At 46.2% G+C, this 27,862-nt stretch overlaps 2 protein-coding genes and 1 long non-coding RNA gene across 6 annotated transcripts in view; 1 reads left to right on the plus strand and 2 right to left on the minus strand.

Moving 5' to 3' along the window:
- Positions 1–78: 78 nt before the first annotated feature.
- Positions 79–5,768, minus strand: MRPS22 (mitochondrial ribosomal protein S22). The gene is made up of 8 exons (XM_075340931.1): positions 5,629–5,768; positions 5,382–5,542; positions 4,031–4,195; positions 3,799–3,942; positions 3,638–3,721; positions 3,415–3,560; positions 1,616–1,718; positions 79–283 (listed from the first exon to the last, which is right to left on the minus strand). The coding sequence occupies exons 1-8, from the start codon at positions 5,705–5,707 to the stop codon at positions 197–199; spliced, it is 969 nt and encodes a 322-aa protein (XP_075197046.1). The 5' UTR covers positions 5,708–5,768; the 3' UTR covers positions 79–196.
- On the plus strand, positions 5,362–19,694 carry LOC142296866 (uncharacterized). Of its 2 annotated transcripts, none has more exons than XR_012751715.1 (3): positions 5,362–5,560; positions 10,573–10,833; positions 19,397–19,694. It is a non-coding gene; the product is annotated as an uncharacterized LOC142296866 (long non-coding RNA). The 2 variants fall into 2 exon arrangements; XR_012751716.1 differs by lacking the exon at positions 5,362–5,560 and adding an exon at positions 10,247–10,432.
- Positions 18,472–27,862, minus strand: part of FBXO36 (F-box protein 36) — a 65,568-nt gene continuing 56,177 nt past the window's right edge. For all 3 annotated transcript variants that reach the window (XM_075340934.1, XM_075340932.1, XM_075340933.1), the window contains one exon: positions 18,472–19,595. In XM_075340934.1, the coding sequence (XP_075197049.1) occupies positions 19,407–19,595 (189 nt within the window). In that variant the 3' untranslated portion in view covers positions 18,472–19,406. The remainder of the gene's footprint in view (positions 19,596–27,862) is intronic.

Consider the following 27,862-nt stretch of genomic DNA (forward strand, 5'->3'; position numbering starts at 1 on the left):
CGAACATAACAATTGGAAAGGGTGGAGTACAGAAGCCAGAAAGACAGCCGGCATAGATACAGAAATTTCTTAAACATGTTTTCAGTAGTTCTTGTTTTATTTTATGTAGAAATTACAGATAGAAGCATTTTTAATATACAGATACAGGAAAAAGATCCAGAGTCCATTACACAGATGTCTTCCCAGCGCCGTCCTGTCAGGATGATGCCGCTGCGGACTCTGAGTAGACTTGTAGCGCTAGTTCTAGATAGCCGGGCTTCTGAGCTTCCATTTTTACAAATAACTGCAAAAAGAATGTAAACTTAAAAGATGACGCTGACTGGCATGTAAGGGCAAGGTAGTGGAGGCTACATGGCTGCCATACCATGACTATATGGTGCCAGTACTACAATCACACAGTTGTGGCTGATCTCCTGCAGGTCTACTCTCTATTGTCCTCACTGCCGGAGTCAGGCTGGGTGCTAGGAGCTTGTCTAAGGGCTGCAGCCTCTTACATGCATGTGTCAGGGAGCGTGCTCCTATCGTCTTCTGCCTCACATTATAAGGTCCTCCTCCTCTTTGCCCTGACTACATTGCGCTTCTGCAGTCACTTTACAGTACACAATGCCTTTTGCTCGTTTTGGTACCTTCTCCACATTCTGTTGTCATTTTTAACACCTCTGCTGATGTTAGTATGATGAAGTTACTATGGTTTTTAGAGGGCAAAATGCCGTCTACTACACTACATCAGATAGATATATAACATATAACACACACACATATACATATATATATATATATATATATATATATATATAATATTATATAAATTGCCTTATTCTGTCTGTCTTTCTCCAAAATGAGGTCATTACAGTGACAACTGTTGCCACACCGCGCGCGCGCTAAAGAGCCTGCGACCAACGGCTTAGCTAACTTAAGAGCCCGAACTACGGGCCGACAGGACGATGCCCGACACTTTTCCCCGCACCCACACGGAGCCCCGACCGGCAACCCAGCCAACACATACCCACCGCTCGCACTTTACCCTACTCGGCTCCACTCCCCCCCCCCGAACTCCGCATGTATACACTGAACACACACATACACTGAACACACACACACAGACCTGGATAGTCACCTGTTCCCAGCCATGCAGTCCTCAGCGCCATGGCCCCGCTCGGCTCCAACCCCCACGCACTCCGCACACATTACCCCGCAGGATGGGGGCACATGTCAGGATGGTGGCTACACCACGATGGGGGCACATACCAGCATTGGGCCACATCACAGCATATTTTTACTTAACTTTACACTGTTCATGGCCTTCTTTCATTACAAGCCATGGACAACATTAGACTCATCTATTAAAACTGTTCCTTCTGTTGTTTGTCATTTTAAAACCAATAAACAATTATAAGAATACTAAATTAAACCTAACCCATCCAGCCCATTCATTACCTTATTATTCAATCTGCTAACCTACATTCACATTCTAGACTACCCGATGCGTTCGAATCGGGCCACCTTCTAGTATAGATATAAAGAAGTAACCAAACAACATCAAATCTGCTCAGGTAGTCAGTGAGGATTGTAGAGTAACCGTGAGCCCCTACATGTTAGGTCAGTGCTGCGATACCTTAATGAGTTCTCTGCCGTCGGCCCCCTGGGACTCTTTGGCACACGTCGTGTCCGGATGCACCATGTGATAGAGACGCACCAGACTCACTCCATCCTCTAACCTAGGACAAACAAAAAACACTAATTGTAAGATTCTCCATTTACTTATTTTTAATTATTTGCAAATGTACAGTATGGAGCTATAATAAAGGCATTTGGAGGAGCTAGTCATCAAGAACAGCGCTAAGTAGAGGTCTGGAGTCATGGTCATGCAAGACCCCGGAGTCACCAGTGTACCCTGAAATCATTCACAGGCAGTGTCCATTATTCTAGGGGTCTCCTGGATACATGTTAATACCATCACTCAGAGAACATGGAGACCTGGCACTGCGCATAAAGGGGCATTCTGGGCACTTACAATTGTGGGTCAGGGCTATCTAGACATGTATTTTTTGTCATGCCACCTACATGACTATCACCCCAGGTATTTCTCCACTACTCTCTGTCCTCTGCCGTGATAGGGAAAAGTTCCTCCAAACTGCAATTGATCAGGTATCCCACAAGTCATTCTGAGACAGTTTCTTGTGTAGCAACTAGTGTATATTTAATTGGATGATCTGGAATGGGATCCGTATAGTGGGTTCTGCATATACTGGTTCAGCAAAATGGAGTACAATACATCTGTATGGGGCACTGAAAATGCTGCGGCCACGTGCAGGAGACAGACACATTGCATGGAAACAAAACCAGCATACACCATTGTGGAAAAGTGGCGAGTTCACCCTGCAATATTAAATAGAATAAATACAAAGCAAAATCAGCAAGTAACACATAGCAGCAGATGTGGGATCCGCAGCAGAGAAATCTCCCACCACGGCTTTACCCCCACACTGAAGATAGAGGCTTTTCTCAGCAGAGATTTATTGTTGTATCAGAAGTGTCAGCTAAACAGGGGCATCTCCAAAGAAATGAGAGCAGCCGCTGAACACCCCACCCAGTGCCGATCCCAAAATCTGCAGGAGGTGGACGGTTGTGTTACACAAGCGGAGCTCTCACTGTCGGCAGCTCTCCTGCTATCTGTATTACAAGTGCAAGTGGCAGCACAGCTTCAGATTAACACTGGCATCAATATATAGATGCGGAACACACTGGTCTCTTGATGATTGGAAGGAAGGCGGGGCAAACCCCCATGGGGCAAGGCAGCCCACAACCATAGGAAGGCAGGGCAAACCCCCATGGGGCCAGGCAGCCCACCCACCATAGGAAGGCAAGGCAAACCCCCATGGGGCCAGGCAGCCCACCCACCAAAGGAAGGCAGGACAAACCCCCATGAGGCCAGGCGCCCCCCCACTAAGGAAGGAAGGGCAAACCCCCATGGGCTGGGCCAGGCAGGCCCCCCCAAAGAGACAGGGCAAACCCGCATGGGGCCAGGCAGCCCCCCCCCCCCCGAAGGGAGTCGGGGCAGACCCCGTGAGGCCAGACAGCCCCCCCCCTTAAGGGATGCAGGGCTCTGTGGACAGCGGATGGCAGCTATGTTGTTCCTACAACTACAGAGGGAGCTAATGGGAGTTACAGACAAAGCATTGCAAAGCGAGCGGCACTGCTTCCAGAACTCTGGACTGATGGAAAAGGCATAGCTCACTGTCCTGTGCAGTTTCCTTACACCCATTCATTTCTATGGGAGTCACACAGTGCAGAGCAGCTGCAGGCCCCTGTTCTGGCTGCAGCTTCCATTGGTCAGCACCTGGATACCCTTTAAGTGGAATCAAATGGGTTTTTCTTTCCCAATAATTTCTCTGACCTTATGAAGACACTTACAAGTCTCTCTGAAGCATATCTACAAGCAGCCCATCAATCTTCTTTTCAGAGCACAGGTGCCACGCCATGCCGCCAAAGTGTCGTGTGGATCGCAGTAAGTCATACTTTCCTTGTCTGTCAACATCCTCGAAGGTCTGGTTTCTGATCTGCATTTCAAAGAGGACAAGTTTGAGAGATGGCGCCAACATCACAGAGCCTCAAGGCCATTGACCTGAGCCCTTACCCTGATGTAGTCGGCGGCGTCGGGCTCAAACTGCACAAGGCACCGGTTCAGAAGCTCCTCGTGTCGGTCCTGCTGGAACAATAGCTGAAGAGAAGAATACAGGATCGTTATCAGTCCCTGGTAACAGCGGAGACCTGGAGGAAACATCCAGACATCTTTACCTTCATGTTCTCCTCTCTGAACACTGAGGGTGGAACGATTTTACGACCTTGCCGGGGGAAATATACCTGGATCATGCGGTCTCTCTCCTCCCAGGTGGCTTTCCTCAGGACACCATTCGGCTCCCTAACCACAATAAACCTTTCCTAAGAAGAACACAACATGTGATGGTTAGTGCCCGACAAGTGCCAGCGTCTGATAGCATTCACTGCCATGGCTGGAGTGGGTACTCACACTGTGAGGGGCGCTATAGGTTATGTCCGTGAACACAAGTTTAGCGGTATCTGTGCCATCAAGGATCTCATCCACAGCCAGCGTCTCCTCTATTGGCTCCCGCTCACTGGGCATAGGTGGCATCTCCAGGTACTGCTGAGCGACCACCACGGCTTTCTGGATGGCCTGCAGAGAGCGAGGTCTACACATTACTTGGTGTATATATGGACATCATGGCCACTAGAGTATAGGGGAATAGTGGATTATACACTTCTATATCCTCAGGGGAAAAGTGCCTGATGCCTGGAGCAATCCCGGTCCATGATATTACTACAGTCTGTAACTATCCTAATGACACCGGAACCTACTGTGTGGATCTGCTGTTCATTCTGTAGTTTGGGGTGGGACTTTTTTTGTGCGTGCATTCATTATTATTATTTTTTTTTACATTTTCTACTGTAGTTCTTTAGTTCTTTCTATCGAAGCCCTCGGGGTGATTCACACACTACAAGATGACAAAGAGGGGTGCTGCCCCCTGTAGTATGGTTGGGGTATCTTACCTAGCTGGGGCTAGCCGACCTTTATACTGTCTCCAATGTCACTGCTCCCTGGACACGTCAGTGCACTTGGAAGTAGTAAAGTGCCTAGACACGCCCCACTGCACTTCCAGCAGGATTAGCATATGCCTAGACACGCCCCACTGCACTTCCACCCAGATTAGCATATGCCTAGACACGCCCCACTGCACTTCCACCCAGATTAGCATATGCCTAGACACGCCCCACTGCACTTCCACCCAGATTAGCATATGCCTAGACACGCCCCACTGCACTTCCACCCAGATTAGCATATGCCTAGACACGCCCCACTGCACTTCCACCCAGATTAGCATATGCCTAGACACGCCCCACTGCACTTCCACCCAGATTAGCATATGCCTAGACACGCCCCACTGCACTTCCACCCAGATTAGCATATGCCTAGACACGCCCCACTGCACTTCCACCCAGATTAGCATATGCCTAGTCACACCCCACTGCACTTCCAGCAGGATTAGCATATGCCTAGACACGCCCCACTGCACTTCCAGCAGGATTAGCATATAACTTCACTAGATTTCTCATGACTGGCACATCGCACCTCTACAATTGGCACCATCTTATAGGAGGGGTACAAGAGCCCACTATATAAGCTGAAAGGGTCCCATGTTGTACTGTAGCGGCCCCTAGCTCCAGACCCAGTCACTATAAGGCACTCTGCTCACGCCTATATCTATCGGCCATCACCACCGTGTTCTGTGACCTGCCGAGACCTCGCAGATCCAGCGTTTTCTCCAGGCAGGCCGCCCCCTGCCCCTCTCCGGCCACCGTACCTCTTCATACTGCTGCTGGGTCATCAGCTTGTATGTGGGCGGCCTGGACACCTGTGTGATGGGCTGGAAGACTTTCTGCAGGTCCAGACCAGTTATCCTCTTCAGGATGCCCTGCACCTCGGTGTCTGAGAAGCGGGCAGGACCGGAGGGCGAGCCGGGAGCTGCACACAGGGAAACAGGCAAGAATACCACTGCAATGTAATGCACAGGCTGCGCCCTTCATCATACACCAGCCCCGTCCGCTCACCTCCTGCGCACACGCTCCGCCGAGGGATCACCCTCTGTAGATGCAGCCTCCGGACCATCCGCGCTATGCGGGCCGCCATGTCTGCTCCAGCTCCAGTCAGGGGGTGACGTCACCGGAAGGGGCGGGGCGTTATTGCTGTTCTGCGGGAGAGATCACACTGAGGGTAGAGGGGGCAGGAGAGATCACACTGGGGGCGGGAGAGATCACACTGAGGGTAGAGGGGGCGGGAGAGATCACACTGGGGCGGGAGAGATCACACTGAGGGTAGAGGGGGCGGGAGAGATCACACTGGGGCGGGAGAGATCACACTGAGGGTAGAGGGGGCAGGAGAGATCACACTGGGGGCGGGAGAGATCACACTGGGGGCGGGAGAGATCACACTGAGGGTAGAGGGGACAGGAGAGATCACACTGGGGGAGGGAGAGATCACACTGGGGGGCGGGAGAGATCACACTGGGGGGCGGGAGAGATCACACTGAGGGTGGAGGGGACAGGAGAGATCACACTGGGGGAGGGAGAGATCACACTGAGGGTGGAGGGGACAGGAGAGATCACACTGGAGGAGGGAGAGATCACACTGGGGGGGAGGGAGAGATCACACTGAGGGTGGAGGGGACAGGAGAGATCACACTGGGGGAGGGAGAGATCACACTGGGGGCGGGAGAGATCACACTGAGGGTGGAGGGGACAGGAGAGATCACACTGGGGGAGGGAGAGATCACACTGGGGGAGGGAGAGATCACACTGAGGGTGGAGGGGACAGGAGAGATCACACTGGGGGGCGGGAGAGATCACACTGAGGGTGGAGGGGACAGGAGAGATCACACTGGGGGAGGGAGAGATCACACTGGGGGAGGGAGAGATCACACTGAGGGTGGAGGGGACAGGAGAGATCACACTGGGGGGGAGGGAGAGATCACAGGGTGGAGGGGACAGGAGAGATCACACTGGAGGAGGGAGAGATCGCACTTAGGGTGGTGGGGACAGTAGAGATCACACTGGGGACGGGAGAGATCGCACTTAGGGTGGTGGGGACAGGAGAGATCACACTGGAGGAGGGAGAGATCGCACTTAGGGTGGTGGGGACAGTAGAGATCACACTGGGGACGGGAGAGATCGCACTTAGGGTGGTGGGGACAGGAGAGATCACACTGGGGGGCGGGAGAGATCACAGTGAGAGGGAAGGGGGCTGGAGAGTTCACACTGGGCAGAAGGGATAGGAGAGATCACACTAAACAGGTGGAGGGGGTGATAGAGGTCACACTGAGGTCCCTTTCAGACGTCAATGTTTAAACAGGTGCAAGTCACACGTACCAGTATGGTCATACGTGTTTGTATCCGTGTGACTGGTATCGGTAAAAAATGCATGATACTGAAATTAATGGATTTTTTAATGTGTAAAAGATGGCCAAAGCCTGAAAAATTATAGTGTCCACCCATATCCTGTCCACCATTAACATGAGAATGGCAGCAGCTATAGGCATAGAAGTGGTGTCTAGGTATAGTAAAGTAGCCAGGCGCTACGCAATGAAACCACCTATAGCGCCACCTGGTGGAAAACAATGGAGTTAGCATTTTTATTTCGAAAACGGAACGAGATAGAGAAAAAAGTGAATTACATAGATGTAGGGCATCATCAATTCAATACGAATCGACACCTTGCATACAGAAATGCTATGATTAGAACGTGTACAACTCACAAGGCTGCGGATGTGAAGCGATACCTCATGGAGACCTTCCTACAAGTCATTTGGTATGGTGGCTGCATGGAGTGGCCTCCACGCTCACCTGACCTAACCCCATTGGACTTCTTTCTGTGAGGTCACATCAAACAGCAGGTGTATGTGACCCCTCCACCAACTTTGCAGGACCTACGACGACGTATCACAGATGCTTGTGCAAACGTGTCACCTACCATATTGCACAACGTGCAGCAAGACACAGTATGCTGTCCAGAGTCCAGATGTGCATTGCAGCTGAGGGTGGCCACTTTGAACATCAAAGTTAAATGAGCGCCATATGTGTGACCAGCGTTCAATGTTTTGGGGGGGTCATGGGTTTCATATCATAGCATTTCTGTATTCAAGGTGTCGATTCGTATTGAATTGATGATGCCCTACAATTTTTTAATTCCCTTTTTTTTCTCTCTCGTTCCGTTTTCGAGATAAAAATGCTAACTCCATTGTTTTCCACCCGGTGGCGCTATAGGTGGTTTCATTGCGTAACGCATGGCTACTTTACTATACCTAGACACCACTTCTATGCCTATAGCTGCCGTCGTTCTCAAGTTAATGGTGGTGGACACACTGTAGATAGATATAGAAAGATAAAAAATAGAGATATAAAGAAAGAAAATAGGAAAGAACATATAAAATAGACAGAAAGAATAGATAGAATAGCTCAGTAGATATAGAGATAGCTAGCTTGGCCCGCTGTTTTACAGCATTTTGATTTTTTAATTAAAAACAAAAAAGCAATGAACGTGGGATCCCCCAATTCCCATTTTTCATATCCAGCACAGGAACACTAGCTGCAACTCTCAGCTCTCTGCTGTACATTGGCTGGTTATTAAAAGATAAAGGGGTTCCCATACTTATTTTTTTAATTTCTAGTTTTTATTTATTTATTTTTTTAATTCACGTAGAGTCCTCTCCATTTTACTAAAACCAGCCAAGGTACAGCAGACAACTGGGGGCTGATATTATTAGGGAAGGGCAATGGATATTTGTTCCTTTCCAGCCTAACAATAGCAGCCAACAGCCGCCCCAGAAGTGGTGCATCCATTAGATGCGCCAATTCTGGTGCTGGACTCAGCTCTTCCCGTTGCCCTGGTGCAGTGGCAAACGGGGTAATATCTATGGGGTTGATGCTGGCTCCAGCTGACATCAAACCCTGGCATTAGCCATTACTAACCCAGTAGGTGAAAGGAGAATAAAGAAGTTTATTTGAACAAACCCCCCCCCCCCCCCGACTCCAGCCCGCGTTCACCAATTTGTTTAAGTAAAAAAAAAAGGTTTGCCGTAATCCATGTTGAGGTCCCACAACATTCCCCAAAAGCAACATGAAAAGACAAAAAGAGAAAATTATTCAATAAATAAAGACAAGAGACACCATATTTTCCAATTTATTTCCCTGTCAAAGCCCTAATCCTGGTTCGCCGTAATCCAATTAGGGGGGCCCATGTCGATCCCATACTGCTAGTACATTCAATGGAGAACCAAACATTTCCCAATGTTTGTGAGGCACACACACTGCTGTGTATCCTTCCCTGCAGTGATCTGGACCTCAAGGTCAGCCCAAGTCACCGCAGGGGCGCCCTCAACAGGGTGTGTGCTTCCCTGCGGTGACCTAGACCTCATAAGGTCAGCCCAAGTCACCGCAGGGGCGCCCTCAATAGGGTGTGTGTGCGGGCGCGGCAGTGACATCACGGATTAATCAGAGTTCACAATGAAGCTGTAGCGCGGGTGTCACTGGGGTGTCATCAGAGTTCCTTGGATAATCTGACGTCACTGCACGTACACACACACACACACACACACAGCTGGATACTCACCTGTCCCGACGCTGATGTCCTGACACTGCTGCTGCTTCCAGCTACTCAGTGCAGTGCATATGCAATGAGTCTAATGAGCGGAGGTAGGAAGCATGTGACAGCAGCACCAAAGACTGCAGCACTTGAGACAAGTGAGTAAGGAAATTCATTTTTTCTCCGACACGTGTTTTCTCCGGTACGTGTCACATTGACATCACACGGATCAAATCAGTGTGTGATCAGTGTGACACCCGTGCTACCGGTGAAAAAACGGACATGTCTCCGTGTGTGCATGCAAGACCACGCGGGGTCACATGGTCCGTGTGAAAACACGGCTGTGTGAGTAACACCACAGAATGACATGGGTATGTGTGGCATCTGTGTTAAAAACAGATGTCACACATACCTGAAACATGGCCATAACTGGCCTGGGGACGGAAGAGGTACACTGAGGGTGGAGGGCGTGAGAGATATCACACTGAACAGGCAGAGGGGGTGGGAGAGGTCACACTGAGGGCGGAGGGGGCGGGAGAGAGCACACTTAGGGCGGAGGGGGGGAGAGATTACACGGGGGCGGGCGAAATCACACAGAAGGGCGAGCGAGATCACACAGGGGGCGGACAAGATCACACTGAGACGGAAAGGGGCTGGAGAGATCACACTGAGGGTGGAGGGAGCGGGAGAGATCACACTGAGGGCAGAGGGGGGGAGAGATTACACAGGGGGCGGGCGAGATCACACAGGGGGCAGGCGAGATCACACAGGGGGCGTGAGAGATCACACTGAAACGGAAGAGGGCTGGAGAGATCACACTGAGGGTGGAGGGAGCGGGAGAGATCACACTGAGGGCGGATGGGGTGGGAGAGATCACACTGAGAGCGGAGGGGGCGGGAGAGATCACACGGGGCATGAAAGATCACACAGAGGGAAGGGGACAGGAGAGATCACACTGGGGGCGGGAGAGATCACACTGAGGGTAGAGGGGGCGGGAGAGATCACACTGAGGGCGGATGGGGTGGGAGAGATTACACAGGGGGCGGGAGAGAGCAAAGGGAGGGTGATGGAGAGATCACACTGAGGGCAGACGGAGCAGGAGAGATCAAAGTGAGGGTGGAGGGGGCGGCAGAGATCACAATGAGGGAGGTGGTAGCAAAAACTGTGGAAAGAAAGCGTACATAGGGTTTTAACCGATAGAGATAGGTGCAGGGAATAGGACAGGTACTCACCTGCTTCAGTTGTGACAGGCACAACTCCTTGTCAGCACGGAAAATGGTAAATGAATACAAAAGTGGTCAGCTGCAGCCCCAATGTTGCAACAAGATGGGGGATGATCAAAAGAAATCGGGTTAAATGCTGCGCTACAAACCACAATCCAAAGATATATCGTGAATTCCTTTTCTTTATTTTCACAGGTCAACACGTTTCAAAGGCATCTCCGCCTTCTTCATCAGGACAAAAGTCAGAAAAGAACAGCATCAGTATGTTTGAGATGGAAGGCCACAGTGCTGTTCATGTAACTGAGGAACAAACAGATATTTCAACAGAAGGACAGCAAAATGATACTTTAGGATTAGATGATCTTGTTGAAGCTGTTTCAAAACACTTTCATATTCATCACATGCGCTGTGTTGTGCACACGCTACAGCTGGCAATAAGAGATATGGGGAGATAAGGTATGCACACCAGTGACTATGTAAGGGGAATACATGAAATAGCAGAAACTGCTGTGTGAATACTGACTTGAAAAATCCAATAGCTATATGTAAGAGTGAAAATGTGAAAAATGGAATCTGCATTACTGCCATGAACATATGAATCAAGAGAAATTTAGCTACTGAATTGATCAATGCAATAGAGCCCCAACACTACGCCAAAGTATTTCTCTACCTTGGGGTCCCTAGCTTGTGTGTGTCCTCTCATGCAGTTAAAAACTTACCGTGTATGGGAAGCTGAGGCCCAGGCTATTTATGCGTATGATATGGATTGGCAATAGGTGTGGTTGGGGAGGGTTCACAAACGAAAAACTACTAACAAATAAGGAATAACGTTTGGAACTCCATTCTAAGTCTGAACTGGGTGCAAAAACCCAGTATGTTTTTTTAGGTTTTTACACCCAGTTCAGACTTAGTATGGTGTTCCAAACGTTATTCCTTATTTGGCAATAAGAGATAGTCTGCAAGAGGGACCCCGATTTCACACATCCGGCTTTTCGCCCTAAAATTACGGCTTTGCCTCCAATCCAAATTAGTGTAGAGAGGTTGTTCTCTAGCCTTAAAATTATTAGGTCAGATTTGAGATCACCTATGAAGGAGGATCTGATGGAGGCAATTCTATTTCTTACAACAAATTCATAGACTGCACAAATGTTATTTAGTATGTTTATGTTGAAAGCTGTTTTTTTGCCACTTACATAGTATTATACACTATGTAAGTGGCAAAAAACAGTTTTCAACAAAAACATACTAAATAACATTTAGTATATATTGCTTATATTTAAGTGAAAAATGTATTGTAGTGCAATGTGAACATCAGACATTTAATCATTTTTATGATACAATAATCAAGATATTTAGATAGAACATAAAATATATTTATTGGAATACTTTAGAACACAAAAAAACTAATAAATTGGAAATATGTAATACAATATGTCAATATGTAATATATATATATATACACACACAAGATATATATGTAATCTACTGTATATTACATACTCTATTACATATTTACAATTTATTACAGTTTTTTGTGTTTTAAAGTTGTATTTCAATAAATATATTTTATGGTCTATCTAAATATCTTGATTATTGTAACATAAAAATGATTAAATGTCTGATGTTCACATTGTACTACAATAAATTTTTCACTTAACTATAAGCAATATATGTGGGAGTCGGAGTCGTCGAGTCGGAGTCGGTGCAAAAGAAATTGAGGAGTTGGAGTCGAAGGTTTGGCTTACCGACTCCACAGCCCTGCTGGTACAGAGGGTAGAGGGCCCTGCCCTTGCGGGCTTACAATCTATAGGATAATGGGGAGGAAACAGTATGTGGGGCGATGATTAGGCAGAAGCTATGGCAGTGGTGAGGCAGCAGTTCTGGCGGTGGTGAGGCGGCAGGATCATTAGAAACTAGGCATTTTTAAACAGATGGGTTTTCAAGTTCCGTTTGAAGCTTGCAAGCGTAGCAGATAATGTACGATAATGTTGAGACAGCGATTCCAAGAGAAGGAGATCTTTGGAGGACCAGAGAATACATGTGTGAATATATCGAGAGATTAGTTCAGAAATATATGGAGGAGACAGATTATGCACAGCTTTTTAGGTCAGTGTTAAGCGGGCTTTACACGCTACAACAAATCTAACGGTGTGTCGGCAGGGTCACGTCGTAAGTGATGCACATCCGACATCGTTAGTGTTGTTGTACCGTGTGACAGCTACATGCAATTGCGATTGAACGTAAAACCATTCATCGCATACACGTCATTCATTTCCTTAAAATTGCACGTCGGGTTGTTCAGTGTTCCCGAGATACCACACATCGCAGTGTGTGACACTCCGAGAACGATGAACAGATCTTACCTGCGTCCCGCAGCTCCCGCCGGCAATGCGGAAGGAAGGAGGTGGGCGGGATGTTTACGTCCCGCTCATCTCCGCCCCTCCGCTTCTATTGGCCGGCTGCCGCGTGACGTCGCTGTGACGCCGAACGTCACTCCCACTCCAGGAAGTGGATGATCGCCGCCCACATCGAGGTCGTATGGAAGGATAAGTACGTGTGACGAGAAATAATCGTTTGTGTGACACGGTCAACAAATTGAACGTGCCGCACATACGATGGGGGCAGGTACGATCGCATACGATATCGTATGTGATATCGTAAGGTGTAAAGCAGGCTTTAGTAGTTTGAATTGGATACGGTTGTGAATTGCAGCCAATGAAGGGATTTGCATAGGGGAGAAGCGGTGGAATAGTGAGGAGTAAGGTGGATCAGTCGGGCAGCAGAGTTAAGGATGGACTGGAGAGGTGCGAGAGAATTAGCTGGGAGGCCAGAAAGGATGATGTTGCACTAATCGAGGCAGGAGGTGATAAGGGCATGCACTATCATTTTAGTAGAGTGGGAGTTGAGGAAAGGACGGATTCTGGAAATATTTTTGAGTTGGAGACGGCAGGAGGTGGTGAGAGATTTGATGTACGGCATGAAGGACAGCGCAGAGTCGCGTGTTACTCCAAGTCAGCGGACTTCAGGTACTAGGGAGAGTCTGATGTTATTCATTGTAATAGATATATCAGGTAGGTAACATCAGTGAGATGGGGGAAAGATGATTAGTTCAGTTTTGCCCACATTGAGTTTTAGGAAGTGAGGAGAAGAAGGAGGATATGGCTGAGACACTCAGGGATTCTGGGCAGGAGAGAATTGACATCTGGGCCAGATAGGTAGATTGAGTGTCATTAGCAAATAGGTGGTACTGAAAGCCATGCGACTTTATGAGTTGTCCCAGGCCAAAGGTAAGGGGACAGAGGACAGAGACGTGAGAGAGGGTAGATGAAGAGGCTGTGTGGGAGTGGGAGACACTAAAAGTGATGTTGGAAAGTATGAGGAGATCCAGGAGAGGGCAAGGTCTCTGACCGCAAGGGAACAGAAGATCTGTAGTAGCAAGGAGTGGTTGACAGTGTTAAAGGCTGATGACAGATCTAGAAGGAGGTGTATAGAGAAGTGTGTGTTAGCTTTGGCAGTAAATCATTAGTAATTTTGGTCAGGGCAATTTCGTAGAGTGATGTAGACGGAAGCTGGATTGTAGGTTGTCAAAGAATGAGTTAGATGAGAGGTGAGAGGAAAGTTCAGCATGGACATACTGTTCAAGCAATTTGGAAGCGAAAGGGAGCAGCGAAATGGAGTGATAGTTGGTAGTAGAGGTCAAATCAAGGGATGGTTTCTTTAGGATGGGTGTGATTGTTGCATGGTTGAAAGCAAAAGGGAAGGTACCAGAGGTTAATGATAGGATGAAAAGACGGATTAAGGCTGGGATAAGTGTAATGGTGAGGTTGGGGAGGAGGTGGCATGGATGGGATGGGGGTCAAGTGTGCAAGTGTTGAGGTGAGATTTTGAGAAAAAATGTGTAAGCTCTTCTTCAGTGATGTAACGCCTATATCAGCATCCCCGCACTGTCCTGCCCTCCTCCCTCAGTGGGGACATAGGTTCTCTCACCTGCCCAGCTGTCCTGTGGTGGCTATCCCGTCCCCGGTCTATGTTACTATGTCCTAGAGTCTGTGTACACCTCGCAGGCTTCCTGGTTCTGCCCGAAGGGTCCGCATTCATCCACACTCCTTTTCTTAAAGGACCTGTGCGTGTGTACCTGCTGCCACCTTAAGTGGCAGTAGAGAAGACTCGGTGGTCAGTCCAGTTCACTCCCTCAGACAAGTGTATGGTACCTTCAGTCCAGTGGATCTACTAATACAGTAGCGAGCATACCAAGTGATGGTAGGGAGGAATTTTATGGGGGTAGGAAAATTAATTGTGTAGAATCATGGGAAAGTTAAAAGAAATCAGTCAAGATCTTAGGAAGAGAATTGTAGACTTGCACAAGTTTGGTTCATCCTTGGGTTCAATTTCCAGATACCTGAAGGTTCCTCGTTCATCTGTACAAACAAGTATAGGCAAGATGGGAATGTTCAGCCATTATACCACTCAGGAAGGAGACGGCTTCTATCATGCAATGTTCGGCTCTGCACACACTTTGTGGCACAATGGCGTCGGACTCTGTTCACACTACAGAGTCTGACAAGCAATCTGTTGTTTCAGAGTTGTTCAGCCACAGCCGGGCGTTGGCTGATTCAGGTTCATTGGTTTTCAGCCCTGCATGATTAATTCCTGGTGACTGGTTAGAGGGAACTAGGAGCTCAGGTTGCTAATTGCCACATGCAGCTGTCTCCTTCCTATTTCAAGTACTGATTTCTTCCAGTATGCGCTGATAATAGCTTCAGCGTAGCTCCAGTGATTCTGGTCTTAGTGGTGATCCTGTTTATGGTGATCTGTAGTTGCGTTTTTGAGTAGGATGGAAGTTCCCCTGTTGTGTGTTTACTTCCTTCCTATTTCTTTATTTCCTTGTACACATATTGTTTCTCCTTTGTGTTTGAGTGCAGTGTGTAAGAGTTTTTGTTCTCCCTTGTCTGTGTTGTTTCTGTGGGGTTCTGTTACTGTGTTTCCAGCCCACCCCAAGGATGGGGGAAAGGGGGAGTAAGATCAGGGCTTTGACAGGAGTCAGGGTCACCCTTGGGGGCTCAGACCTGGCTACCATCAAGACTACCTCTGAGATAAGGGACATCACAGGTTTTCGAGTCTGAGGGCGAACCTAAGAGCCCCTGTTCCATCATTTCATACTCTGTCACAGCTTCTGTGTACCAGGGATGATGAACGTGTTTTGGTGAGACATGTGCATATCAACCCAAGAACAAAAGAAAGAGACCCTGTGAAGATGCTAGCGGAAGCTGGTAAGATTCTGTCATTATCCACAGTGAAACGAGTACTGTATCAACATGGGCTGAAAGGCCACTCTGCCAGGAAGAAGCCATTGTTCCAAAAGAAACCAGAATAATGTTTGCAAATGCACAAATGAACACAGACCTTAATTTTTGGGGACATGTCCTGTGGTCTGACCAAACTAAAATTGAATTGTTTGACCATAATGACCATCATTAGTTTCAAGGAAACCAGGAGAAGATTTGAAGCCTAAGAACACCATCCCAACTGTGAAATACGGGAGTGGCAGCATCATGTTGTGGGGTTGTTTTGCTGGAGAAGGGACTGGTGCACTTCACAAAATAGATGGCATCATGAGGAAAGAAGATTATGTGGCAATACTGAATCAACATCTCAAGACATCAGCCAGGAACATAAAGCTTGGATAGAAATGGGTCTTCCAAATTGACAATCACCTGAGGCATACTGCCAAACTGATTACAAAGTGGCTTAAGGATAACAAAGTCAATGTTTTGGAGTGGCCATCACAAAACCCTGATCTCAGTCCTATTGAAAATTTATGGGCAAAGCTGAAAAGGCAGGTGTGAACAAGGCAACCTACAAACATGGCTGAGTTAAACCAGTTCTGTCAGGAGGAATGTGCCCAAATTCCTACCAACTATTGTGAGAAGCTTGTAGAAGGATATCCAAAATGTTTGACTCAAGTCATACTGTTTAAGGGCAATGGTACCAAATACTAAAGAAATGTATGTAAACTTTTGACTTTGCAGAAAGTAATAAAAATGCCTTAAAATTCTCTCTGAATAGGATAACTGAAGTGAGCACTAATATATATATTATGAGTGCAAGCCAAAAATTACATACTATATACGGATAAGGCTGCACATCAAACTTAGATAATAGTATAATGCCTCAAGCATATGGACAAATATTGGAATATACAATGAAAAATGCTACTTGCTAATTTGAACATGTGAATAATGAATTGCATACCTGCCATGAATATTAGGAAAAAGGAGATATTTAGCAATCGCATTGATCAATGTAACTGAGCCCCAAGGCCTCGTCAAGGCATATCTCTATATTGGGGTCCCTAGCTCTGTGACCCTAACTGTGTGTCATCTCATTGCAATTAAAAACTGCTATGGGTGGAGAGGGGTAACTAAGGACTTTCTTATATAGGAGATGGAAAAAACATGGCCGAAAGGGGCGGAGCTGTGTTCACATTCAGAAAAAAACTACATATAACTGAATAGGATAACTGAAGTGAGCACTAATATATATATTATGAGTGCAAGCCAAAAATTACATATTATATACGGATAAGGCTGCACATCAAACTTAGATAATAGTATAATGCCTCAAGCATATGGACAAATATTGGAATATACAATGAAAAATGCTACTTGCTAATTTGAACATGTGAATAATGAATTGCATACCTGCCATGAATATTAGGAAAAAGGAGATATTTAGCAATCGCATTGATCAATGTAACTGAGCCCCAAGGCCTCGTCAAGGCATCTCTCTATATTGGGGTCCCTAGCTCTGTGACCCTGTGTGTCATCTCATTGCAATTAAAAACTGCTATGGGTGGAGAGGGGTAACTAAGGACTTTCTTATATAGGAGATGGAAAAAACATGGCCGAAAGGGGCGGAGCTGTGTTCACATTCAGAAAAAAACTACATATAACTGAATAGGATAACTGAAGTGAGCACTAATATATATATTATGAGTGCAAGCCAAAAATTACATACTATATACGGATAAGGCTGCACATCAAACTTAGATAATAGTATAATGCCTCAAGCATATGGACAAATATTGGAATATACAATGAAAAATGCTACTTGCTAATTTGAACATGTGAATAATGAATTGCATACCTGCCATGAATATTAGGAAAAAGGAGATATTTAGCAATCGCATTGATCAATGTAACTGAGCCCCAAGGCCTCGTCAAGGCATATCTCTATATTGGGGTCCCTAGCTCTGTGACCCTAACTGTGTGTCATCTCATTGCAATTAAAAACTGCTATGGGTGGAGAGGGGTAACTAAGGACTTTCTTATATAGGAGATGGAAAAAACATGGCCGAAAGGGGCGGAGCTGTGTTCACATTCAGAAAAAAACTACATATAACTGAATAGGATAACTGAAGTGAGCACTAATATATATATTATGAGTGCAAGCCAAAAATTACATACTATATACGGATAAGGCTGCACATCAAACTTAGATAATAGTATAATGCCTCAAGCATATGGACAAATATTGGAATATACAATGAAAAATGCTACTTGCTAATTTGAACATGTGAATAATGAATTGCATACCTGCCATGAATATTAGGAAAAAGGAGATATTTAGCAATCGCATTGATCAATGTAACTGAGCCCCAAGGCCTCGTCAAGGCATATCTCTATATTGGGGTCCCTAGCTCTGTGACCCTAACTGTGTGTCATCTCATTGCAATTAAAAACTGCTATGGGTGGAGAGGGGTAACTAAGGACTTTCTTATATAGGAGATGGAATGAATCTTTAGAGCTCCGGTTCATGGGATTGCTGGGGGCCATGGAAGTTAACAGGTTAACAAGAGATATAGTCTTTCTGTTGTACGGGTGATTTAAAAACATACTGCACTTTACATTTGTGTTCTGAATCACTGTAAAAAAAAGAGTGAACTTATCCTTAGACCAGTTTTAAATTAGCATAGTACAAATACTGGTCGGAGATCTTAAGACCTCGTTGGATCACTTTCACTACCAGCTCTACAGGTGATTATGATACTGTCAGCCAGAGTGATCAATCCCATGGTATCCTCAGATCATGCATTAAATACATATGGAAGATTTGGTTGAGTACATTTTATTTTGTTTATCACATTGGCATGTTAAACTCACACATAACAAATAAAGCAAAATGAAAATTGATTGCTTATGTGAAATTTTGGCACAAGGTTGCACCACTTAAAGGGCTTGTGCCCTTTCAGAAGATATTAAGCTATAAGCTGTTGTCGTTGTACCAAAACGAGTATTCCTTACCTTCCTCTCCAGCTCTCCGTCGTTGCAGCATTATTTGTTGTTTGTCTGCAGTGCTAATGTCACTTCAACAGCGCTGCAGTTAATCAGTATGCTCAGCGGTTCATGCTGGCTATACGGGCAAAGCCCCCTAACCTCAGTGAATGGCTGCAGCTCTTCAGCACTGCAGATGGACAACAAACACAGGGGAGGTGGCGCAATCTTGGCGCTGGACCCCGGGAGGGACAAAAATACTCAATTCTTTTGATAAAAATAGCACAGCTTATAGCCCAAAGCTTTCTAAAAGAGGACAACCCTTTTAAAGGCAATTAATATTGACCTAAACACTGAGATACTGTTACATTGTGCCAGGTGCATACATACATTGTGCGTGTTTTTCTAGTATGACTGATAAGGCCGCAGTGATCATTTATTCACATGCAGCAGATTTGTAGCAGAAATGTCTATGATGGAATCATTTATCTAAATTGGGCGTGCAGAAACAACCTTTGATAAATGAGAAAGTTGCAACCATTTCTGCAAGAAAACTGGCACATTTGTCAGTGTGGTATAATATAAATTGCATTATGGACACTAGAAATGACTGATTTGCCCATCAGTGCAGACCATAACTAGTACACAATGTAAGAGACTGACTGGAAGACGATGTTATCAGATTCACGTGTCATCTTATTTAAAGCTCTCAAGATCTGCTGCCATATTTCTTCTCTTTGTCAAAGGTGCATCCTGTTAGTCGAAGAATTTGTCCTGACTTTCCTGTCTCTTCCTTCGCCTCCGAAGCTGGAGCTGAAGTTGTAGCTTGTTGGTAAAGAAGAACTGTTTCCAGCCCAGTTCCTGTGCGAGAGACCTCATTTCTGGAGTAACCCGGTCACAGGACTGCTCCACAATGTGTTCCCAGAGCTTGTCGGAATTACAGATCTGTTAAGGTGGTAAAATGAATATTTGTCAACTTCACATCCAAAAATAAAACTTGGTAAACTAATGACTGTGACATGCTGTAAAATCCAAAACTCAGGACAGGAGTCCTAGGTGGTTCAGTTCTAACCAGACCAATATTTGCATGGAGGGTAATAGTGCTCCTCACAACTGCATGGATCTCCATTCCCAATGCTGAAGAGTCCAGCAATGCCATTACTGTGTGTGTACACTGCTTGCAGGTAATCAAAACAGTTGACAATGCTCACCTGTTAACACTAGAACTATTGGACTCGTGACACCTATATAGAAATACATGGTGCAAAGTAGTCAAAATGACTACCTCAGTAGTTCTAGTGTTAAATGGCAATGATGCTACTCATGTCAGTAAGAATTAGATATTGATGGCCTATCTTAAAAGGGTTTTCCCTCTTCCAGAAGATTCCAGTTCCTTGGAATATTAAGAAAGAGGACTGTCCCTAAATCCAGTGCTAAGCCTTTATCGCTGCTTCTGATGTCTGGTATTGGTTGGAGTGGGAGCCAATCACGCAGTTCTGTGCCGCTGCCCTTGTAAACAGAACGCCCCGCACAGAGCAGCTCAGCTCAATGATTGGCTGCTGCCCCTTCAAAGTGACGTTAGCTCTGCAGCCAAGATCAGATACTGGAAGAAGGGGTGTAGACTCCAGAACTGCACCTGCAAATCGGTTTTTAAAAGAAACTGCACCCAGAACTGGGATTTTCTGAAAGGTTACAATCCCCTGAAGAATATGCAATAAATATTTTAAATCTGTAAAAAAAACATTAAGTTTTTGCTTTACTCTAAAACATCTATGTCAAGAGCACATGGGATTTGTTTTGGGGTTTCTGTAATGTTGACGGCAGGAAATGCACAGTAAACAGTGCTACGGTAGTGTTGGTGTCACAATGAGAACCATGACAGCCCTATTATTGGTCACTATGACAAACGTATAATAAATCAGGATAGTAATGTGAACAGAGCCTTAAAGTAGATGTTTAGGGGCACTTCAAAGGCTGCAATCACCAAAGGAATAAAAGCAAAAGAGAAAAGTATTAGATGTTAATTCATACTTTTTTCTTTTTGGCTCCAAAAATTGCAGATGCATAAACTGCTACAAAAACGGCATGTGTGATTCCTGCCTAATGTGTTATGAAGAAATGACCTGTTATTCCTTTCACACCTGCTATAACAGCACTTTGTGCCCTGAGACTTCCAGAACTTAACTTGTGCTTTTACAAAGCATTTTTCTGTGTAAAGCATCCTTTTCGTGAGGGTCTTATGAATAGTTTTCTATTTTCTCTAGAAGCTATAAAAATTGTGAAATCCGGCATATGGTAGGAAGGGAAAACAAAGATAAGCACATTGTATCACAGTTGTGCACTGGACACCAAATTATCTATGATGTGAGGAGGTGCCTGGCGTTACCCCATTCACCAGAGATACCTGCACAGGGTCAGACTGGCCCACCGGAGGATCCTCTGGTGGGCCCAGGCACTGGCACCTTCAGTCATCACATAGATATGACACTTATGTGTCAGCAATGCATTCATCGCTCTCCCAGGGTGTCCAACTCTGGGAAGTGTGGTGATAAGAAGCCATCAAGAAGGAACAGTAGTCTGTTCCATACTACTAGTGAGCGGATCTACAGCAGACGATTCTGTCAGGAGTGGCCACGCACTGCTCTCCAATGTTGTCTAACGTTGGGAGGGGATTAGTGACGTACTGCGCGCTACTCCTCCCAGTGTTAGACAGCATCAGAGAGCAGTGCGCGTCACTGCTGGTAGGATCGTCTGCTGTAGATCCGCTCACTAGTAGTAGGGAACGGAACGCTTTTCCACCCGGATGTCTTCTTATCACTGCTCTTTTCTGTGTTGAATGAGCAGGGAGAGCAGTACTGCTACTGGTAAGACTAACACTGATTGGCTGCAGGGCACCACTATATATATCCAAATAATACCACAATATAGATAATAAACTCATAGTTACCACCACTAGAGAAAGGCAAGGCGCTTACTGTATACTGTTTGAATATTTAGTTCTATGCAAAGCCAGTATACAGCAAGCTCCTAGGCTCCCTCTAGTGGTGGCTGGAGGTCGCCAGATATTTATCATTTCTTTCTACAAAGGGATATAAAGTCCTGTATCAGAAAAATTAAGCTCGCTCTAATTAACCTCTAGTTGGACATACTAATGACAAGTTTAAACAAATTAAGTTTTTGGGGAATATATAAAGGATCAGGATACTGCAAATTAACAAGATTTGATGTCCAGTAATTAATTACTAGAAACAAATGTAAACATATTTAGTAAGTAGATATTGTAGATCAGATACCGAGAACTTGAGTAGAATTTCTCAGAGCATATCTCAGTAGGTTTCGCTTAGAAACGGAAAATCAGACCAAAAAAACTCAGTTACAGACTAGTCATTACTGCTTCTTTATTTTTATTTAGTGAGATGGGCTGATAAAGGGCTAGTTCAAAGACCACAGAGAAGAATGTGCGGCCCCAGAAGCCGTTCTCCCTCTCTGCCTCTGGTCGGACACCACCAATCCACCATACACTCCTCCATCAGTAAGCAGTCAAAAGGGACTGAATCCATCAATTCCAAATTTTAGGGAACTTTCCAGGCAAGATCTGACATACAGAGATCATTTTTTGTAAAACGAGGAAGAGATTTACCGCAGATATCTATTGCGAGATGGTTGGTACTCTTGATGACATCCAATATTTGGCCACCACACATTTTCGGGCTTTAAATAGAACCTCAGTCAGGAATCTATCTACAGACCTTTGGTATTATTCAGGGTCAACAGATAATAGACTTAAAGCCACTTTGGCAGATCTGTGGTTGCAGTGAAATCATGGACATATTGTTCCATTTGTACACAGCCACAAACCTGGCACTGATTGTCCACAATTTCACTGCAACCACAGATCTGCCGCAGATTTATCTCTGTGTGTAAAGTGGCCTTTAGGCCATGTTCACACATTGTGTTTTTGTTGCAGTTTTTTATGCAAATTAAAAACTGCTTTTTACAGTACCAGCAAATGCTATGACATTTCAGAAATCTGTACACGATTGCTTTTTTTCCTGACTGAATTGAAAAACTGCTGTTTTTGCAAACTGCTGCATGCCAGTTCTTTCAGTACTTTTGCAGTGTTTTTTTTTTACCCACAGAAAGCAATGAGTAAGGGTGGCTTTACACACTACGAGATTGCTACAGCGATCTCGTTGGGGTCACGGATTTTGTGACGCACATCCGGCCGCTGTAGCAATCTCGTTGTGTGTGACTCCTAGGAGCGATTTTGGATCGTTGCAAAAACCTCCAAAATCGCTCCTCGTTGACATGGGGATCCTCTCCCAATTATCGCTGCTGTCGCTTGGGCGAAGTAGTTTGTCGCTCCTGCGGCAGCACACATCGCTACGTGTGACGCCGCAGGAGCGAGGAACCTCTCCTTACCTGCCACACGCCAGCAATGAGGAAGGAAGAAGGTGGGCGGGATGTTCGTCCCGCTCATCTCCGCCCCTCCGCTTTGATTGGGCGGCCGCTTAGTGACGTCGCTGTGACGCCGAGCGAACCGCCCCCTTAGAAAGGAGGCGGTTCGCCGGTCACAGCGACGTCGCCGAGCAGGTAAGTACGTGTGACGCTGCCGTAGCGATAATGTTCGCTACGGCAGCGAACTCGACATATCGGCATAACGATAGGGGCGGGTGCTATCACGCTCGGCATCGCTAGCATCGGCTAGCGATGTTGCAGCGTGTAAAGCCCGCTTAAGGCTGCTTTCACACATCAGTTTTTTGCCATCAGGCACAATCCGGCAAAAACATGAAAAAACGGATCCTGCGTCTGTTGCCGCCGGATCCGGTTTTTCCCCCCATAGACTTTCATTAGTGCCGGATTGTGCCGGATGGCCTTGCGTTTCATCCGTTTTTTGACAGCAAAATTTACTTGTCAGGCAGCCGGATGAAACGTTGAAGTGAACGTTTTTGTGTCCGGCAAAAAAAACGGATCGCGCCGGATCCGGTGCCATATGGCATGTTTTATAATGGAAGCCTATGGACGCCGGATCCGACGTAATGCGGCAAAACACGGATCCGGACGCCGGATCCGTTTTTTTTTTTAACTGAGCATGCTCAGTATTACACCGGATCTGTCAAAAAACTGAAGGAACTGATAGAAAAAAACTGATGCAACTGATCCTTTTTTTCGCCAGATCCGTTGCATCAGTTTTTTCACCGGATTGTGCCTGATGCCAAAAAACTGATGTGTGAAAGCAGCCTAAGGCTTCTTTCACATTGCGTTTTGCCTTACGTTCGGGGCATCCGTCTGTCCGTAGTCGACTACGTTCGGGTGTCCGTCTGCAGAAAACATATATGTGCAAAAATGGCACAAAACAAAGCACACGCTAACGTAGTGTGCTCAATTACAGTGAATGGCCCTGCCAGTGCATGCGTCCGAAACACGCTTTGCGGGGTGGGGGAGGGGCGGTTCAGACGGATGCCCAGACGGGACCTGTGAACGTAAGGCAAAACGCAATGTGAAAGGAGCCTAAATGGAAAAATGCAGCAAAAAAAAAAAAAAAATCGCTAACAGTTTTTGTACCGTTTTTATTGAAAAAACACAGGCACAGGAGGATGTAAAACCCATTTTATTTTGTGATTTTCCAAAGCATAAACCATAGAGTCTTGGCATCCTTACATGAGCATGGATGTTAGAGCTTCTCCTGACTGCAAGTAGTTACATTAAATTAGTGATGTGTAAAAGTAAACAATCCAAACAAATCCAAGAAAAATCCAGCAATTCCAAACGATAAAAAATTCCAAGGCTTTAATTCACCTTTTAAATGGTTTACACTCCATTAAAAGGGAAACAGATGACGCGTTTCGGATCCATCAGATCCTTACTCATATCATGGACTCGAAAGACGTCATCTGTTTCCCTTTAAATGGAATGTAACCCATGGAATTTTAAAATGTGATATAAAACTTTGGAATTTTTTTATCGTTTGGGATTGTAGGATTTTTCTTGGAGTTTTTTGGATTGCCTCTTCCGGTGACCATCTGGACTCTGATCCGTGCATCCCCTTCCCTACACCAGGAATTGCAGTCAGTGGTGGAGTGGCTGATAAGTATTTTTCTTGGTTTTCGTTAAAGTAAACAATGCCTTACCATTCAATGCCCTACTAAGGTGTTAAGTATACAATACCCAACTAGTTCAACATTCCTCGTTGTTTTTCTGTTTGTAGTTGTGTATTTTTTCAAGAATTCATGTGACTTAGTTCACGGCTGCATTTCTAACATGAATCCAGATTTTTTTGTTCAGAATAGTCACTTTTTTCAGACATAAAAAACTATTTCCCGTAAATAATTTGATCTAACTGCCCTGATTTTCAAAAGGGTTTGATGGTGTCTTATACGTCTTGCATTGGTGGTCTAACGCCTTGTATTGTTTACGCTTGCAAGGTGGAAGCTAAGCTGAACTTTGGGATTCTTACAAACACAGCAAGAAAAGTAGCACAACAAGCATTTTGGCTGCATGCTAAGAGATCAGGTTTTGATTGCGGAAAAAGCAGCAAAAAAATTAACCTGTCAACATAGCCTTAGGGGTACTTTGCACACTACGACATCGCAGGTGCGATGTCAGTGGGGTCAAATCGAAAATGACGCACATCCGGCGTCGCTGTCGACATCGGAGTATGTGAATCGTTTTTACTATGATTAACGATTGCAAAAGCGTCGAAATCGTATCATCGGTGTAGCGTCGGTAATTTCCATAATTTCGGAAGGACCGATGTTACGATGTTGTTCCTCGTTCCTGCGGCAGCACACATCGCTGTGTGTGAAGCCGCAGGAGCGAGGAACATCACCTTACCTGCGTCCCGGCTGCAATGAGGAAGGATGAGGTGGGCGGGATGTTTACGTCCCGCTCATCTCCGCCCCTCCACTTCTATTGGCCGCCTGCCATGTGACGTCGCTGTGACGCCGCACGACCCTCCCCCTTAGTAAGGAGGCAGTTCGCCGGCCAGAGCGACGTCGCAGGGCAGGTAAGTGCATGTGAAGCTGCCGTAGCAATAATTTTCGCTACGGCAGCTATCACAAGATATCGCAGCTGCGACGGAGGCGGGGACTATCGCGCTCGGCATCGCAGCAATCGGCTTGCGATGTCGTAGTGTGTAAAGTACCCCTTAGGATCATCTGTGATGGGGACTTCCATGAAGTTATGTAGGAACTGAACCACTTGGGCCACGTATCCTCTAATCTCCGGGCAATCCCATAAAATGTGAAAAAATGTTCCCAGACACCTGTGACATTTGGTGCACTCATCCAAGAATTCAGATTGGACCCTGTGCATTCTGCATGTGGTGTAATACAGAGGGCGACAAATATATAGTTGACTGGCGCTCTCAGTATTTTTAGGGGAAACATGTTTAGGGGCTTCCAAAGCAGCTCTCAGTAATCATCATTTATCGGTTCCACATCTGTCTCCCACTTGCTTCTCGTCAGGGCATGAAGTGATTCCGCACTACATGCCAGCAAAAGGGTATGTAAATAGGATATTAGCCCATATCCAGGAGGGTTCAGTAGCATATGGGACAAGGGAAGTCTTGCAGGACAGGAGATGGACCCAGGTCTGAAGGGCATGTAGTAAAGGAACAGGGTATTGCTTGGAAGGCTTAGCTTTTCTTTTAGTGTTTTGAAGGGCTTAAGGGCACCAGTCACAAAGATCTCACCAAGGTAGCTTAATCCCGCCCTTTCATTTACGAGCTTAATAATGTTAAAGGTGTCAAAACGTTAAGATTGACTTTTAAGTGGTTGTTCCATCATAAACAGCCTTATTAAAATGTGGTTGTCGGAACGATCAGCCAATAGTTCTGGGTCCCAGCACCAACAGCAAACACCTGACTTTTCCTATGAAAGCTACAGCCAACCAGACTTTGCCTGAATGGCCATGCTTTGTTGTGCAACAGAAATGGCCCCTACAGATTGGCACTCTGTCCTGGTTCATGGAGGTCTTCAATAATTAGTACCCCACTTTTATGGCATCCATTAACACTTCAAGGCTTCATTTACAATCCCTTTAAAGGGAACTTGTCACCAGATTTGTACCTATTAAACTAAAAGAATCACCTTCTGCAGCTCCTGGGCTGCATTCTATGAAGGTGCACCTTGGCCCAAGATTATGGGCGGGTACGTGCATGGCGCTGGTGAGGTCGGCGCTGTGCATGAACTCAGCAGCGCCATACGCGTACCCGCACATAATCTCGCGCCTGCGCATTTAGTTCACTGGCGTCAGCGAGGGCAGCTGTTTTCTGCTCTGCCCGCGATATGGCAGAGCAAACTGTGCCTGTGCGAGCAGACCTACCTGCACAGGTGTGAGATTTGAAAATGCGACGAGGAGGATAACGGAGGGCGTCATCCCGTCAATCAAGAAAGGAGGACGGCGATCAGCAGCAGGAGGGAAAGGAGCGGAAAATGAGCCCGCCCATTTGGCCAACACCGGTAATTAGCATACCTAACGGCCAAGTTTTATAAAGTTATTTTTGGGGTCTGGAAGGGGAGTCAGGACCAAGGTGTACCTTCATAGAATGCAGCCCAGGAGCTGCAGAAGGTGATTCTTTTAGTTTAATAGGGAAAAATCTGGTGACAGGTTCCCTTTAAGGCTCACCATACAAATAAGATAGCTGTCAGACTGCAGGTAAATGTGCATGCTGATCTAAAAAGGGGGAGCTAACATGAGATGGTAGAGGTAAAAGATCTAGATTAGTTCAGATCACGTGTTTCCCAACTAGAACGATCAGATTGTCTAACAAACTCTTCTCCAGAGTTTGTGTTTGGCAGGTGCATGTTCTGTGTGACGCCAATGTGAACATGCACTTATGGAGAGTTAAGGCTACTTTACACACTGCGATATCGGTCCCGATATCGCTAGTGTGGGTACCCGCCCCCATCTGTTGCGCGACACGGGCAAATCGCTGCCCGTGCCGCACAACATCGCCCAGAGCCGACACACATACTTACCTGTCCGGCGACGTCGCTGTGACCGGCGAACCGCCTCCTTTCTAAGGGGGCGGTCCGTGCGGCGTCACAGCGACGTCACTGAAGCGTCACTGAACGCTGCCCAATAGCAGCGGAGGGGCGGAGATGAGCGGGACGTAACATCCCGCCCACCTCCTTCCTTCCGCATAGCGGCCGGGAGGCAGGTAAGGAGAGCTTCCTCGTTCGTGCGGCGTCACACGCAGCGATGTGTGC

Source organism: Anomaloglossus baeobatrachus, chromosome 3 (assembly GCF_048569485.1).
Source record: "Anomaloglossus baeobatrachus isolate aAnoBae1 chromosome 3, aAnoBae1.hap1, whole genome shotgun sequence".
Classification (NCBI taxonomy): Eukaryota; Metazoa; Chordata; class Amphibia; order Anura; family Aromobatidae; genus Anomaloglossus; species Anomaloglossus baeobatrachus.